The 18946-nt window shown below is 42.3% G+C and overlaps 1 protein-coding gene across 1 annotated transcript; it reads left to right on the top strand.

The window, feature by feature from the left end:
* Nucleotides 1-1516: 1516 nt before the first annotated feature.
* Nucleotides 1517-17946, top strand: LOC117485790 (matrix-remodeling-associated protein 5-like). Its single transcript, XM_034134491.1, has 12 exons — nt 1517-1704; nt 1869-1998; nt 3614-3855; nt 4483-4634; nt 5391-7292; nt 7353-9202; nt 10536-10677; nt 11362-11497; nt 11913-13106; nt 13228-13435; nt 14189-14410; nt 14565-17946. The coding sequence occupies exons 1-12, from the start codon at nt 1517-1519 to the stop codon at nt 16677-16679; spliced, it is 8481 nt and encodes a 2826-aa protein (XP_033990382.1). The 3' UTR covers nt 16680-17946.
* The last annotated feature ends 1000 nt before the right edge of the window (nt 17947-18946 follow it).

Below are 18946 nucleotides of genomic sequence, written 5' to 3'. Positions count from 1 at the left end.
TAGCCATGTAACAATTTAGATACCATTTGGACAAACAGGAGTCTTGTGTCATGTTTGTGATTTTGAAGAGTTTCAAAAATTTGAGGCCATGAGGCTGAATCTGATTGGGGTTTCTTTTTAGATAAAAACATCTTCAGAATGGTTTCTAATTCAGGTATATGAAATTAAATTAATTCAAATTAGGGGAAATGGATTTAGTTGTTTGCAAAATAGATGGAGATAGTGTGAGCAGAGAAGTTAAAATGTGGTGTGCAACAGTTGAGACAGAAGACATCCAGTGAGTCGCAGTTCAACAGAAAGATGTCTGTGGCTACATGTAGAGAGTAAATATTTGAGGAGTGCAGCCTGCAGCAGTAACTTGTTACCTCTGTGTCTCCAGAAAGCCCCTCCTCGGACAAACCCCTCAGCCTGAGCGTCACTCAAAGTTCACTTCGGTACAGTCCCTTTTCCTCCGCTCAAATACACACTCACACATCCCCTGTCATCCACACAAAACGCACACGCGCACACTCACACAGCGCCAGACGCGTTTGCATAGCCCGTCTGCCACTTCCAGTGTTACTTCTCAAGAGACGCGCAAGACCTGTTGGATTTAACTAAAATAATTTTGTTGTTGTGCAGAGTTGACAAAAGTGTGACTACTTTTTTTGTTCTCGCTCTCCTCAGTTACATCTTATGTGACAACTTATTTTGGGACCTCCACCTCAGTTCAACAATCGCGGAGTTTATTGGTGAATAAACGGGTTAATTGACTTTCAAAATTCCGAGCCGTGCAGTTGGATTAAATCAGTGTTTGATGGGCAAAATGAATACCTCCGTGAAATAACTCCACAGGATTTCAAGGTATGCTATGCACATCCACGACTTTGCATTACAGTAATGAATTAATATCGGATGCTTCTTGCTAGAGTACGTGATTTACTTTACTTTCAGCTTCAAATTTAAAAAGCCTCTGGCAGCTATTGCTCTACAGTTGGTTGGATACATTTGAATGGTAAAAGCATTTGTGCGCTTGTGTGAGATTAAATAAGAGAGAGAAACAGGATAGTTTCTGGGAGGTCTAAACTGACGTGTTATCTTTTTCTTACTATATTTCTCAATCCTGCTCTTTTTGTTTTGCTTAATGTATGTCACTCAATTAACCTACTGGGCATGTGCATAAAGCCCGAAGGTCTGTTTTGTTTCAGACAAGTGCAATGTGTCAGGGTGGCTTTAGTGTGGATTTTAGGATATAAGTGTCATGTGTTGTACGGATTGCAAATCCCCTTGAGTAAAATGTGTGCTTTTTGGGTTGTATGAATACATTTCTGTGTGTGTGTGTGTGTGTGTGTGTGTGTGTGTGTGTGAGAGAGAGAGAGAGAGAGAGAGAGAGAGAGAGAGAGAGAGAGAGAGGCTGTCATCTGGATTTTGACACATGTCACTGTGATGCACTTTGCTACCCTCCATCAGTCTTGATTTCCTTTTTTCTTGTTGGCAGTGATAATCCCAGTGTGGCTTCTCCTCTCGGGGACTGAAGATGTATCGGGGTGTGTGTGTGTCGGTTCCCCTGCTGACTCTACTGGTACTGACACTTGTGGTGCCCATGGGCCAGGCCTGCCCCAGGAGCTGTAACTGCTACCAGGCCAATGAAGTCCACTGTACCTTTCGTTCCCTGCTCAGCATACCTTCTGGCCTCCCTATACACACACGCCGCATAAACTTTGGGTAAGGGAATGCAAGTGAGCAAGTAGGAGTGCTCTTATTTACCATGCAAACACACCCATAGAGTTTGGAATGTGTCAAACTGCAGCAAATTAACGAGCTCTAGAGATATAATATTTGTTGATGTATTGACGTCTAAGGTTGATGATGCTGTTTCTGTGCCACAGATTCAACAGCATCAGCACAATACATGCCAGTTCTTTGGCTGGGCTAAAGAAGGTGGAGCTCCTGATGCTCCACAGCAATGACCTCCACCATCTGCCAGATGAAGCATTCAGAGATTTGAAATCACTACAGGTAAATAGGAAGAAGAGCAGCATGCATTGGACCCAACATTGACATCGTTTAAGGCTGAAAAGAGAGGGAAATCAATTAAAAAAAAAAACTAGCAGATTTTTGGATGGGATAATTGACTAAATTAAAGATAACAAACGTTTGAAAGAAATGGGATGTATTCTTTAGAGCCCTTTTCTTTATGTTTTGTCAATTTTCTTTATGGAACTACAGCATACCTGTATCTCATACAAGCAGCTAACAGCAACCAACATGATTGAGTGTCCTGAACTGTCCTTTTCCAAGAGAAACTATCCATGCTGGATTATAAAGTGTATGGATGTTAATGGGGAAAATAAATCATTGTCTCAAATATTTAGCCTTTGACTCTTTGGATATGAAGTATTTTTCAGGACACAGATATGAGTATCAAACTTGGACCCAGTCTCACAGCCTAATCCTTAATCCCAGCCTCAAGCAGGGGTACCATACAAGGATCCTTCACTATTTCAAATGTATTTTGTTTCAGAAAACTCAGCTCTCACATTTCTTTAGTACTTTTAGTTTAAAGTCTGCATAAGCTCTTTAAGTATGATACATGTATATACTTCAACTGCTTGACAGAACCCATTTCAGTTTTTAACAACATAAGTAATGCAGAGATTATCAACATATATAGCATTTGTCAAAGAGTTTGGTACAATTTAGAGAGGAATCTATATGAATAAATATGCCTAAATCTAGCAGTCAAACAAATGATTATAAAATGATTAATTTTACATTTAATCTGTGAAACCATTATGGAAATTAATATAATAGTTAACATGATTCTGTTCAAATTTGTCAGCACATATTTCTAATTTCTGTACAACGAATGCATAATTGATTTGCTATCATTATTTTTGCTGCTCAGTGACAGGAAACACACTGGACATTTTAGCAGGAACCTAAGGGCAGAGTTAGCAGTCCGTGGGGAAGTCAAATTACTCAACAAGCAATTGTTCCCTTCATCTCCCAGGCAGATGCTGATATATTTGGCATTGTGTGATAATAAGATCCATATTTCCATGTGCTGACATCTTCACGTGCTAGATCTGTCAGTAGCTGGAACTCTGCCAGCTAAGTAGCCTTCCTGCAGAGCGGATTTATCACAAGCTTCACAGAAACACAATTCCACAACATGGTTTTCATGGTGTGTGTCTGTAAAGGTTGGTGGGTTTTTTGCACATGACTAGAATAATAATAGTTCCCCAGAGTCTTGAGCTTACAGGATACATTTCCTATTTGAAACGTTGAAGGCCCCCAGTGCTAGAATATGCTTTAAGTCTTTTCTGCTTTGAATCGATAAACTTGCAGCAAGACTGTAACGTCTGGTTTTGTGTGGTGGACTTTTTTTTAATTTGGTGTGCTACTGGAAGTATTCCCCCATATTTCTAAAAACAACACAGTTTGCATTTATTTTTGCTTACAAAGAGTTTTTCACAGACTCCAATTCCGCTTGCATAATTTGTCATAAATTCAATTTACAAGCATGTGGTGTCCAGTGACTTATGATCAGTGCATAGACTTGGTATTTTTGATTGCTCTTCTAATCCTTCATTGCTTCCGTTCACTCAATTTCCTCTCCCTCCCCCCGCAGATACTAAAGCTGAGTTATAACAAGCTTAGAGAGATCTCTTCATCTCTAACCTTCTCTGGCCTGACCTCCCTGCTGCGTCTGTACTTGGATCACAACCGCCTCCAGCACATCCACCCCCGGGCGCTGCTCCAACTGCCGAGCCTCAGGCTGCTGCGTCTGCAAGGGAACAGGCTGCATCAACTGCACCCTCGCACTCTGTGCACACTGTCCCTCCTGAATACATATTACTTCTCTACACTCAGGTGAGCTTGAGCACTTACAGCACATCATATTATAGTCATTGTTTGGCATGTTACAACATGATAACACTTTTAACAACACAACACATACAAGCAAAAGAAGAGTACTCTCTGTTCTCTGGTAAGTTTGTTATTGCCACATTATTTACAATACTTCCATGACCTACTACATAAACTGATCTGTGTGTTCTTGACTATCACAATTCTAAAAAAACAATTGCACTATGATGACTTGTGACAAAGTATTAGCTAAATGTAGTTCAAATGGTGTGATCAGTGAGATTTAGTGATAATGGGATACATGATTGACTAGTCAAAAGAAAAACTCATCCAATGAAAAAGCAACTCTTGCTGGTTATTTTTACCTAGACAAATACACTTCTAAAACTGCGCCTACTCCTGCTCCTTAATGATCTAATTGTATTACTACTGCAGAGGAATAACCAGGATCTGAACATGAGGATGATGATCGGAAGGATAACAATTATTAGTTACTTTCCCCTAACCTTTCATCTCTCACTGCCCACTCACACTCTCTCATCCCTTCCTCCATGATTTGGACTCAACCTTGTTGTCCACCATCCCCCTCCACTTAATGATTTATTTTGTTTTTGTTTTCCCCATCTGTAGACACCTAGACTTGTCCAACAACAGTCTAACAACTCTGCCCAGAGACACATTAGCAACAGCACCTCTGCTAGAGACTCTTGTGCTGCAGGCTAACCCTTGGAGTTGTGACTGTAGGATGAACTGGTTTCTCACTTGGAGTCTGGCACATCCAGGTGATTGTGACATCTGATATGTTTTCAACTGTCATTGTCATGCACATGTGATTTGTGTTGGTCATTTGTTAAGCCTCTGAGCCAGTTTAACTCAGTCAAGGAGTACAAATGTGATGGTTATTGCAAAATGCATATAGATAGAATGACGAGGTAACTAGGTAAGGTAGTAACAAGGTGAATGGATTGAGAGAAAAACATTATACAGCTGTAATGTAGCATATCAAATCAAGGCAGGAATAATGCGATAAATGTATTTTCCTACACATATGGTTTTGTTTAGTCTATTCCTCTGACATCCCTCCACCTGCTTTATGTTACACCCCCTTCTCCTATTTCCTCAATTTTCTGTATCTCTTCCAGTGTTCCTTGTGGCTGTTATTGAGACATGAATGAGAGCTGGACCATGAAATGTGTCTCATTGATATGCCAGACTTAACCTGCTATGACTAATCTATGATGACAGCATTGATGTGTGAAGGCAGCTGAAATATAGGCTAATTATTGTGTAATAATGAAGTGATGCATTTTCCTGATTTATGAGTAGATGAAGTAACCATACAGAATTATTAAGACATGTAAAGGGTAATATATTCTTAAGAAGAGCTGGCATGACTAAAATATGACACTGCTAATATGTTCAGATAGCTGAGTTGTGCACTGATATGTTTGTTTAGTTGCTATGCTTTTATACACAGTTGATAGAGATGCCAAGGCTGTCTTTTATGACACCATTTTCTCTGCCTCTCTTTCAATTAGGCTTAATGAAATGTCCCGGCGGCCCTCAGTGTCCAATCTGTGCCTCGCCCGATTCCCTTCAAGGTCAAGGCTTGCTTGAGCAGACTGACCCCTTGTGCAGCTCGCCTGTTATCGCCTCCCCAGGAAGAGACACACCTTTGGAGACCGAACATAGTGAAATCCAAACCAGTGAATCCTTTAGAGAACCTTTAGGCACTGCCTCTCTGGGTCTGTCTGATCAACAAGGGAACAGCGTGGATCTGGTTTGCAACTTCACTCACTCTGATTCCCAGGATATTGCTCCACCTCCAGATCTCTCTCTTTCCTCCTCTTCCCCTCTCCCCCTCTCTCTCTCACTCTCCCTGGAATGCCCTGTGGAGAGACAGAGCTATGAGACACTTTGGAGGATCCTAGCGTACTACAGTGAGACTGCGGTTCGTCTGGAGAGGCACATCATGCTGAGTAAAGCCCCAGCATTGGCTTACCGCTACAGGCAGGCACCAGAGACAGAAGGACATTATCACACTGGAGTCCAATCTTCCATTAAAGCCAGACCACAATGGTTACTACGGCCAGCCATCAGCATTCAGCTAAACAGAGCACAGTCTAACAGACATAAAGTTCAACTTATCTACTCAACAAGAGTTTCTGCTCATCCTGACCCTGCTTCTCATCCCTCAGCATCCTCCGCTTCCTCACACCCATGGGTGCTGATTTCAACTAATCAGACCGCCACCGAACTTGCAACAGTAGTAGGTAGTAAGGTGGAGCTATCATGCCCTCTTTTAAGTTCTGGTAACCCCAAAGTACAGTGGGTTCAACCGGATGGATCCAAGCTCATCTCCCCCTCAAGCAGCTTAGATGGTAGGCTCCAGGCTTCAACCTCTGGTTTACTTATTCATAAAGTGCAGCTCTCAGATGCAGGGATCTATTACTGCATAGCACGGGCAGGCAAGGATGTAGACGTTCTCCCCCTGCGCCTGGCAGTGGAGGATTCCTCTTTTCCCCCTTCAGGAGAGCAAGTGGGACCTCCTGTCACAGCAACTGTTGGTAAACCTATCAGTCTATCCTGCAAGGCTTTTGGTTCACCAGCGCCTCATATAAATTGGGTGTTACCAGATGGAAACTTAGTACGGCAGGGATTAGCTGTATCAGGTGGGCTCATTTTACAATCAAATGGGAGTCTCTCTCTGCCTAACCCTTCTCTGAGGGATGCTGGTCATTACCGCTGCATTGCAGTCAACCAGTATGGTAGTGATTTTCTGTCCATTCAGCTTGAATTAAATTCAAGACATCCCCCTCCAGTTAGGACTTCATTTCCCACAGGGCCACAGTCAGCTGCTGGCCGGTCAACCCAGATACGAGCTCCATTACAAGAAGAAGAAGGGTCTGGCGATGTGGCGGAAGAAGGAGAGAGAATTCTTGCTGGCAGGAAGCGTCCAAGACCTCTTCAACCTTCCCCAAACAGACGTCTTCCAATTGGAAAACCCGTAAGACGTGGACCTATGAGAGAAGGCGCCCTGAGAAGAGGAGGAACGCCTACATCATCCACTGACCAGAGAAGAAACCGCTTTAAGAACAGACATAGGGTTACCACAAACAAACAAAGGATAGACCCTAAAAAATGGGCTGATCTCTTGGCTAAGATTCGACAAAAGACTGTTGCCACTAATGAAAGCGAGCCTGTTGATGAAGCAAAGCCGACAGCTGAAGCTGTGGAAGGAGGCCAAGATGGAGACACAGGTAGAATTGAAGGACTTGAGGATACAGAGAGAGGTAGATCTGAAGGAGCAGGGGAGGAAGCAGAAACTGAAGGGTCATCTCTTGATGAGATTGATCTACAAGAGGAAGGCCTTCAGCAAATGTACCCTGTCAACAAAGAAATGCTAACACACACAGATACAAATACAGACACTGAAACAGGCACAGAGATAGAGACAAACACTGAAACAGGCACAGAGATAAAGACAGACACTGACACAGACACAGAGATAAAGACCGCAACAGAATCAACAGAAACACAGACAAATATAGAGAACGAGACAGAGAGTGAGACAGCGAAAGCAACTCCACAGACAGAGTCAGTGACAAACACAGAGACACAGAAAGAAGCAGTCACATTGAAGCCAATGTCAGCAGCAAATGAAATTGTCCCAGAACCAGGTGAAGGGGATGAGCCAGAAGCAAACACCAACCCATCTAGAACCAAGCCTCAAAACCACCGGGAGGGACTCTTCCCTAATTTGGTACCCAATTCCCGGCCTCAAAGCCCTTGGAACTCTCGCAGGAGGATCGGACAGCGAAGACGAATCATCAACAGGCCCAGGGGGCATCCTTTGACCCCACGCCGACCTATCCCTGAACCTACAAACCCGAGGTCACAAACTGAGACACCTGTCACTACAACAGATCAAATTAATATGTTGATGCTGGTGTCAACAACCACATCTCCAGTCATGTTGTTGACACGGAGTGACCATATTGAGACTACTTCAAATGATGTGGTACTGAATTCTCAGTCTTCCACTATCTCTAATACTGTTGGTATCTCCACTTCTGCCACCCCCTCATTGACTCCCTCTTCCTCCTCTATCACCTCATTATCCCCCTCTCACACGAAGATACATATAGACATGGTGACTCACCCAGCCAACATCCCAGACACTGCAAAATCCACTCTCTTCAACACACTAACACCAGCACCCACTCACTCGGATGCTACGGTCGTGCAGACACATTCGCCTAACACACACGCCAAGACTTCGACACATGGCATACAGACTCACACAAAAACACACACATCTTTAGGCAAACATGTTGATGAACCTTCAAGTGATCCCAATGTTGTGCTCGAGAGGAATTTGTCAAGTGAACCATATGTGTCCCACTCCTCCATCTCTCTCTCGCCCAGTCCTTCCTCCATTGTTTCCTCCACTGTTTCCTCCACAGTCCCCAGTACAGCTACAACTACTACTGCAAAACTCCACACTACTCCTTTTACCTTTCTCAAAATAATACATACTAATTCTGCTGAAAGTGTTACAAGTATATCTTCCACTACAGCTAATGAGGACACACGTCCCATAGGAACAACACATATTGCTTTGAATATAATTCCCAAAATGTTTACTACAACTACCAGTATTATCCCTACATCTAGCACTACCAGAAGTACTACAACTGCTCTTACCTCTACTACTTCTTCCACAACACCTGATAGTATATCTTCCACTACAGCTATTGAGGACACACGTCCCATAGGAACAACACATATTGCTTTGACTATAAGTCCCAAATTGTTTACTACAACTACCAGTATTATCCCAACATCTAGCACTACCAGAAGTACTACAACTGCTTTTACCTCTACTACTTCTTCCACAACACCTGATATTACATCAACTTTTCCAACTACCACTACTACTTTTTCAATTAGCCCTTCTACTACTACTATAACTACTGCTACTAGTACTACAATCTCATTCAAGACTATCCCCGCAACCCCTCATCCTACTACCACTGCTACAACTACTACTCCTACTAGTACTAGAATTGTCACCTCAGTGAAACCTCCTTCAACAACTACAACGGCAGCTACACCCAGTAAATCTTCAACTACAACCACTACAATGATCACAACAAGTACAACACAATCACCCAGAGAGAGGCCAAGCGTTGTCAACGTTGATCCCAGAGGGAGGCCTAATTCTGGGGGTTCAAACCAGAATCGACCCTCTATTGACTGGAGGAACCCTGGAACTAATTCTATTCCAGATTCAGACAGCAGCCGGCCTCAATGGCCCCCCTCCCCTTCACTCCCGGCTGCCCCTGAGGTGAGTTCAAATTGAGTCAACAGTAATGCTATTTTGGGAATTCTTTATACCCAAAATGTGTTGCAAGAACACACATCACCCCACGAGTAAGAGCTTGGGCCACAATTTGTTTTTTATTTGTTAATGTCTGTAATTTTCCCCTATTTCCCTGCTCTTTGCTTTCAGTCATTTATACAATTAGTCATCTCTGTAAGTGCATTCTTAAATGCAGTCTGCATTTGATATATATAGAGAGCTATTTTTCTTTGTTGTCAGCTAAGTGGAACTCAAATTAACATTTATTGTGCTAGCCCAGAAAATAATAACAACACACACACACACACACACACACACACACACACACACACACACACACACACACACACACACACACACACACACACACACACACACACACACACACACACACACACACACACACACACACACACACACACACACACACACACACACACACACACACACACACACACACACACACACACACACACACACACACACACAACACCGACTGTGCAAGCCTTTGGGCAAAAGCTTAGCAGAAAAGCACAATAGATCTGAAAATAGTCTAATCTGTATCCACATGACCTGCTATAAAACCTAAGGGATGTTTAGGACAGTTCTTTAATTTCATGGATTTTCCGGAGCTCTGCTAGAGTCCCTGCAAGATCTAAAGAAGAGATGAAAAACACATGTTCCATAATCAACAACATTATGTGTTTTAAGACCCTAATCCCAAGGGATTTAAGATAATCAATTGTTAATTAATTTCCAGAGCTCTTTTGGCAGGCTTCAGCAGACAAAACCACTGGGTTCACCATCAATGGTTCCTAATCTGGTATTACAGTACTGCTATATTGAATTGTTTAACCTTAAAAGCTCTTCAATGTTTAATAAAAGGAATTACAAACTTTTGAAAATGTAAAATTCACATAATCATATTACTTTTTAAATACATAAAAATCATTTAATACATAATTAAAACATGTGTAATGACCTTTATTCTTACCCACACTTATGTTTTGATTTGTCTATCATTTTGGTTAGTTTTGTACATTAAAAGATGTTGTACAGATGGCCAAATTATCTGTTGACTACATTCTGTTGATTATGTAGATTTGCTAATTTTCCTATTAGACAATTATCATTTTATCTATTGTTTTCTGAAGGTGTTGTTCACAACTCCAAGGACAACACAATGCTGCAGCTTTGCAATTCAAGGGATTTTCATTAGTGGTGCTATGCTCTCAGATGTCTTAAAGTTAAAAAGAAATATATATTATTATCATGATTTTCTTTTTTGTTTACTTAAATCTATAAAACATTTACATAGGTCCCAGTTGTGAGATCCAGACCGAGGATTGCAGACCCGCACATCAGGACAGTGTCGGTCCCAGCAGAGAGCACTGCCAGGCTGGCTTGTGAAGCTCAAGGCGAGCCAAAGCCCTCCATCACATGGACCAAGGTCTCCACAGGTACACGCTGAGCAGACAATATGCACACATTTATTTCAGTATACAGAAATATGTAAATATTAAAAAACAATTCCCTTGTAGATGTGAAAGTACAAATCAGGGTTCAGTTTTATTTCCACAGATTACTCAGTAAATCCGCTCTCTTAAACCCTCAGGCATATCTTTTTATGCTGGGAAACATAGAAATGCTATTTTCTTATCAGAAGTACTACACACTGGTCCTTTAAAGCAGAAATAAGTAAAGGTTTGTATTTACCTCTTGACGTCATCGATTTGAAAGGAAAAACCAACTAAGCTTTAGTATGTACTATAACTTAATGAATATGAACACATTTTGCACTGATGAAGTAACCCATTAACACCCAGCATTACGCACTGGCATGCACACAATAGGCTTTTCTCTCGCTTGCCATGTGGGAAAGACATATTGCAAGAAAGTAATGGAACATTTGTGCACTGCATCACTGGGCTTACTTCATGCTGTGCCACAAAGTATTTCCCTGATCGTCCTTTCCTCTGTCTCATTCTAACTTTCTTTCCCAATTTGTCTCTGTTTTTCCCACTCTGTTTCATCACTGCTGCTTTCTCTGTCTGTCTGTCTCTCTGTCTGTCTCTCTGTCTGTCTGTCTCTCTGTCTGTCTCTCTGTCTGTCTGTCTGTCTGTCTGTCTGTCTTTCTCTCTCAGGAGCGGTGATGTCAATTATCTCCAAGGCAGAGCGTTTTGAGGTCCTGCCAAATGGCACTCTAGTTATCCAGAATATTCAGCTGCAGGACAGAGGCACATACATCTGCAGTGCACAAAGCTTTCTGGGTCGCGACAGGTGAGGCTGCTCATACCAGTTAGGAATATTAATGTAGCATTTTGCATTTAGTTATAATGACCATGGTACAAAATAGTTTCTGTATTAATTACACAGACCAAAAGCAAACAGCTGTTTAGGATTATGCATGCTGTGTTGGTGTATTTTTAAGCAGCCTAAAGTCATTTTGAAATCTCAGTATATAAAATCTGTTTATAAAAGGTTTGTTTGAATCCAATTCCAATATAATTGTGTTACTTGAAAAAATATGTTTGTCAATCCCATGTCTCTTTCAGGATTCCTGTTTAAATTGTGAATACATGAATTTGGGGAGTTTCCTAAACGTGTCCTATGCCATCTATGTTCAGTTTTATTTAGAATAAATACAAATGTGTTTCCATGTTGACTATTTGCGTCCTATACTCTTTCGTGATAGATTGCTAGCCAACCTGGAGGTGTGGACACGCCCCCCTCGGATGCAGCTGGCCAGCTACAGAGAAGTTACCATTCATCAGGGTGGAGAGGTGCACTTGCAGTGCCAGGCGGATGGTGTTCCCAGCCCTCTGCTCTCCTGGGTTTTGCCTGATCGCTCTGTCCTGACCTCCAGCGCTGCCTCCACCAGTCGAATTATTATGGACACGAATGGTACCCTCCATATACCAATAACTTTAACCGGTGACAGAGGCGTGTACCGCTGTGTGGCTTCCAACTCAGCAGGAGCAGCCAGTGCCTCAGCGCGTGTACATGTGTCGTCCTTGCCCCCTGTTATACAGCAAGCCAAAGAGGAACACCTGCTTTTGTCTCCTGGGAGGCCTGTTTATGCTCACTGCTCTGCCAGGGGAGCCCCGACACCAACTCTGCGCTGGCGAATTCCAGATGGGACTATAGTCCGCCAATCCCAGTTTCTTCATGGCAACCTTTTCGTCTTACCCAATGGGACACTGCATATTCGAGGAGTTCGGCCTAAGGACTCAGGGAATTACGAATGCATAGCAAGCAATGCTGTTGGAGCCGATAAGAGAACAGTTAGGTTAGAAATTGAAGGGTCAGCAGATGGAGAAAGAAGCCAGAGTGAAGCTGTTGAAAAAACATCTTCTTCACTAAATAAAGACAGAACTTTATCTATCCCTAGCCACCCTTCAAATCCATTCAACTCAGCTAGACTCCCCGCTTCATCGCCCCATGATAGATCCCGGACCTTGCCGCTCAACCCCAGTTCTTCTCGCTCATCTTTTTACCCTCGCCCACCCACTGCCACTAACTCACTTCCTAAAATCAATAAAACAGTCACTGCCTACCCCACACACTTGAGCAACATCAACAAAACAAAGCTCTCCCCTCTCTCCCCATCCTCCACAATGCCTACAAATAACACCAAAATCTCGCCTGGCATTGTAAATAACACAAAAGTTATTTCTCCTCCCCCCTCGAAAAAATATACAGCCTCAGCTGTTTTGCATCCCTCGCCTGTCTCACCCTTCAGTAAAGCCCTTATTGTCTCTACATCACCCTCCAGCTCCACTGTCCACTATGGGTTATTCTTGCAGCTCCACTGCTCTGTAACTGGAAACCCAGCACCTATCATCATTTGGAGGACCCCTATTAGGAAACTGGTGGACGTGCATTACAGGTAAAGTGGATGTGGGTTTGTGAGACGGTTGTTTAATTATATCTCGTAGTAATTCTGTCAGTATTGTGTCTCATTCTATACCTGTTGGTGATTTTTTTGTTTGTCCACATTCGATTTTCAGTTTTGACCCTCGTTTGAAGGTGCACCCTAATGGAACTCTGTCAATCCGAGCATTAACAGAGAAGGACGCTGGTGACTACCTCTGTATCGCGCGAAACAAGGTCTCAGATGATTATCGCCGCCTGCGTGTCTCTGTTGTTACTAAGCCTGCCAAGATCGAGCCCAAGCAACCACTCAATCAGATGGTGTCTTTTGGCACACCACTGAAGGTAAGTTAAATGAAAACAATTAATAAATCACAATTTATCTCAGCCTGGCTAGTTATTAAAGAAACATCATACCCCACTGTTCCACTGTTAGAAACTTGCATCAAATGCTGCCAAAACTAAAACAGTCCATCTTCCACACCTGCACTTTTAGAATTTTTTTGAGACTTTTTGATCAGGCCATGATGTGTGTTGGATCTCTTCTATGGCTGGGCTTAGTGCCAAACATTTCTACAGCTTCAAGCTGTGTCTTTAGTTATTTTTCTCTGATCAAAAAGTGCATCATATTTTTTTGACTTAAAAAAGGAAAAGAAAGACCTGTCAGGTCATAGCCTGTTATGAATCATCAACAGCGGCCTTCAGGGGATGATATTTGACACACAAATATTCAACAGTTCAATTAAATACTATGTCAAGCGGGTTGAAATGCAAGAAAGAGGACAATGTATTTGGGAATTTGTTGCCCTCCTTTTTTATTTCATTTAAAAATTAATGAGATTTGAACGTTTTTTTTTAAAGCAGCTTCATTTGTCTTGCTTAGCAGTGTTTTCTTAAATTAGTTATATTTTTGGGATTATAAAAACAGCCCTAAAAGCTGAATCTAGAGCAGTATGCATCTTTCCTTTTAACAAAGAGGAGACATTGTTATTTCCTAACAGCTCTCAGCAGTTTGGCACTCATCCAAACAAAAGTTAATTTAAGTTAAGTTAAAGTTGATAGAACTTTTAATGATAATAATGATCCTATTCCATGCAGGTGGACTGCCAGGCATCAGGACTGCCTGACCCATCTGTCCGTTGGAGCCTACCAGATGGAACCATGGTGAACAGCGTGTTGCAGGGGGAGGACAGAGGAGGGAGAACACGGAGGCTAACTGTGTTTGACAATGGGACGTTACTTGTACCAGCAGTAGGGATGGGAGAAGAGGGAGAGTACACGTGTTATGCTGAGAATCAAGGAGGCCAAGACACCATGAAGGTAAACTTTTTTTTTCTACTGCAGAAGAATATTTGAGTTATCATTTATATTACATATTCAAATTGAGTTTATTGTTCTTACTCACAATAAACATATCATGAATACAAATACAAATTAATTCAGTTGTAAACTAACTTAAATTCAATGTTTCAAGGTCAAAGTAAAAATCATGAGGACATCTCTACCAACCTTTACTGATGACAGAAGCCACCACGTGGTCAAAGTACGTGAAGGGGCAACAGCCACAATTCCCTGCCAGGCCACTGGAGTTCCTGCCCCGACGGTCACATGGTTTTCCCCGACCCGCCGTGTCATCCCAAAAAGTTTGGGATCTGGCTTTTATTCCGAGAGGGTTGTGGTGGTTTCGGGTGGAACTTTAGAGGTGCGTCTGGCTCAAAAGATCGACACAGGAACCTATACCTGCCAAGCTAGCAACTCAGCCGGGGAGAGGAGCATGCTGGTGGGCCTGGAGGTGGAGGCTGCTAACCATGGACAGAGTGGCCAGGTGGGAGGAAGAGGTTGGAGTACTAGCTATCAGCCTGATAGTGGTCATGGCAGTAGATCAGGGGAAAGCACTAATAATGCAAGGATACGTCAAGATGGATTTACCAATGGAGACACAGACAAGCTTGGCAGCAGTGACAGCAGAAATAATGCCTATGGTGCTAATGATGGCAGGACAAAAAGCATTGTACCAAATGATGGCACTAACATAGCGACCAGTGGCTTTTATCCTGCCCTTAGGAGTGATAGTCGAGATGGATTGAACAGACCTGTCAGTGGAATCACCACACAACTAGGAAGAAGTGTTATCAGTGTTGGAGTGAGTGGGGCTGGAAATATAGGCATTAAAGCGGATAACATTGGAACAAATCAAAATGGACCCGGCATTATGAGTAATAGTAATAGCCTGAGTAGCAGTCACAGCACAGTTAGATCAGATAATGTAGAAAGGAATCCTGGGACTAATGAAGTAAATGCAGGAAAGGCTGGTAATGGCGCTTACACCGGTAGAGAAAATGGCAGGATAAGTGTGTCTAATACAGGAGCTGGGACTGGCTCACTCAGTGGAAATGTGTTTAGCAGAAGTAGCAGTAATGCTGTTATAGCTGCTGGTACTAAAAACTATAGTAACACTGTTGTGGGTGTGGTAACTACAGTCAAACAGCGAGCTGTGAAAGGCCAAACTGTGGTTTTGCCATGCCTCTCCCAAGGCTCCCCTCCCCCTCGTGTGGCCTGGCTTCTGCCTGGTAATGGTGTGTTGCCTGCTCCTTACTATGGCAGCAGACTCACTGTGCACCGAAACGGCTCTTTGGAGCTGCGAGGAGTGCGTGCGAGCGATTCTGGGACCTTAGTTTGTGTGGTCAGAAGTGAGAGAGGACAGACGAGGATACAGGTGGAGCTGGAGGTCTCTGAGCCACAAGAGGAGGCCAGACTTTCACACAGGGGACGGGCAGATGAAAGGCCTGTCATGGGACATGTTGGTGTAATACAGTCGCCACGCCCGGGAGCCTCATTAGATTCAGCTAAATCCTTAAGCTCAAGGCCAGTGTTGCCTGAGGCACTTCATCCAAAAATCCAAGTTACTCAAAAGCCTCTACACAGAGGCCAGTCTTTGCCTGCCGCACCTCGTCCTGTCGGCCCTCCACCCCGTTCCTCGAGCCCTGTGTCAGAGCCAGCAGTGAGCACCAGAACAGCTCCCTTAGTGAGCATCGTTAATGGAGAGAACCTCCGCCTGCCTTGTCCTGCTCCTCAAACCCATGGATATACCCAGGGCTCTCTCTCATGGACCATGCCAAATGGAAAAGTGCTGACCCGGGGTGAAAGTGATGACTCAGGCCGATACAAAGTCCAAGAAGATGGAATTCTAACAGTGCAACAGGCCTCCGTGTACGACCGCGGCATCTTCAGCTGCAGATCTACCAGTGGCGACTCAGTTTCAGTCATCACGGTTCCCGTCATCGTCATCGCCTACCCGCCACGCATCACAACAGGCCCCTCCCCTGTGACCTACACACGACCCGGGGTGGCTGTGGAGCTGCCGTGTAGGACAATAGCGACACCCCGGGCGACCGTCACCTGGGAAACACCAGACCTGACACAGCTGAGGGTCATGGGTCAGGCTCGTATCTATGGCAACCGCTACCTTAGTCCTCAAGGTTCCTTGGTGATACAAAACCCGACAAGTAGGGATACGGGATTTTACAGATGCACCGCCAAAAATGTAATAGGAGTGGACACCAGGGCAACCTACCTACATGTTATATAACAGGGTGAAATAAACACACACACGAACAGACAACGAGCAGAACGACGGAGACAGTCTACAGTACTGGTGGATGAACTCCTCTGCTTATAACATTTTATGTTTCCCACATGCCCAAAGGAACTGCAAGGCTTTATGTAGGAGATACTGTTGAATCTCCGAAAAGACAATACTAATATACATTATGTCTCATTTATGTATTTGTATGACTTTGATTTCAATTTTTGATTTGAAATATCAGGAGTTGAAGGATTCTTTGCTGATACAGCATCATACATCATACATCATACAGCACCTGTGGACTGTTTCAGTGCAAAGATGTGTCACATTTGAGTATTGCTGAAAGACAAGCAAGCTTTACTTGGCCTGATTGCTTTGTTTCATTACTTTACACATTCGTCCACTAAAAGTGAACTACAGTATAGCATACAGTATTTGTAATGACTGTATCACTAAATATTGTAGATAAAACACAGAATAAGGACAAGAAAGACTTTTTCCTGTCCTTCACAAATGTCAAAAGGCACATTAATATTCGACGTGATGTCATATCAAATAATCATGTTTGATTTTGGTGTATATTTATAAAATATAAGATTTTTTTATATACTTGCGAAATGGGACGTCATCAACACTATTTAAATGTCAACTTAATATTGACCTTTTAACTACATTTTCTAATTTATAACGTACATAAAAAGGTTGTATTTTGTTGTGGTGCATATGTAGCGAACAGTAACTTAAATTGGCAGCCTTGTTTGTATTTTACTGCCTTACCGTTACAGTGAATGTGTAGAAGACATGATGAGGGCTCAAGCGTCGTGATCCAACCAGTTTATTCAGGATTTTTTGAACCTATTAACTCTTCTTGTTATGTTATGGATTTTAAACCTTGCCAATATTATTCTACCACCATTGAGAACATCTCACATTCTCACAGCATTAATGGGGCAGAAAGAGATACGGTACAAAGCATTCATGCAAACACAATAGTCAGTTCTTTGGAGAGTTATCTTTGTGATTATTTTGATATTAAAGATTGTATAAATGTATGTGTGGTTTAAGATCCTTCCCTAAGCTTGAGCACAAAGACAGCAGCTCATAGTTATCATGTTTCCTCTTTCCTTTTATGTTTTCTTTTCATTTTGTCCTTAAATTATTTGTCTTGTAAAGTCTCTGTTGTAAGATGTGCTTTGTCATAAAGGGAGAAATTATTAAATATCATTATGTATGTCAATAGTTACCAATGAATGACTGCTTGCTATATCTTTGAACAGCTTCATTTTATAAATAAAACTGAAAAAATAACTGAAAGTCGACTTCATGAAATGGCAACAGTTAAAACTAAGATTTATTCAGAAAAACGAAACAGATACAGAGTGTGTGCCTGAGTGAGTGTGGGTCGGAGTCAGAAAAGTAAACAACTAGTGTTGGTGCAAGAGCAAGAAAGGAAGCTTTTCCTTGAGTATATTATGAGAACAGAAACTCCTTATCCCCGGCTCAGCTGTCCAACCAGGATATGGGGTCTTAACTATAGATGGGACACATGTTGATGACATCATATTGCTCTCCCTGGGAAATGTAATAAACTAACAGCAGGCTTCAGGGCGACTCCCCTGCGCTAGCCCCTGCCAAGTGCTCTTAATAGTGTTTATTCTGACTCCACTAAATACGAACAATAATCAGACATTATATTTATGAGCACTAGCAGCTATAGTTAATCATATAGTGCAATGTTGGACATGACCCATACTGTATATATTGCTCTGTAACTGTGAAAATCATCCCAAATAGCTGGTGAAAATGCCGCTTCAAGGATTAATGACTAAATATTTTCTAGACTGAACTGCAGAATGATCATAGAATTACTTAAAAGTGTAAACATTTCCATATTGTATATTCGTGTTTTGTAGTGTGAACCTGCCAGGAACATTCTGGCCTTGTGAGGCAAAGATCAGTACCTTGGCTGATTTAGCAAATCCACATATACAAATCAGTCTTAACCTGCTGATGTCACAAGTCATATCTTGAGAACATTTGTTATTGAATTATTGAAATGTAAAACACAAAAACAAACAAACTAAACATTGTAGAGTATATTGATGTGAAGTCGCTCACAGATCAAAAGTGATTCTTATTAATATAATTTCACTGGCCCTTACATTTGGGCAGTTTAGTTTTCTTTTGTAAATAATATTTGGGAAAATAGTGCAGGGGAGCAACATTAGAGTTTTGTTTTGTGCTCCATGAGGACAATTGTTTTCTGTGAA

This window comes from Trematomus bernacchii, unplaced genomic scaffold (assembly GCF_902827165.1).
Source record: "Trematomus bernacchii unplaced genomic scaffold, fTreBer1.1, whole genome shotgun sequence".
NCBI lineage: Eukaryota > Metazoa > Chordata > Actinopteri > Perciformes > Nototheniidae > Trematomus > Trematomus bernacchii.
This window is presented reverse-complemented; position numbering and strand designations above follow the sequence as displayed.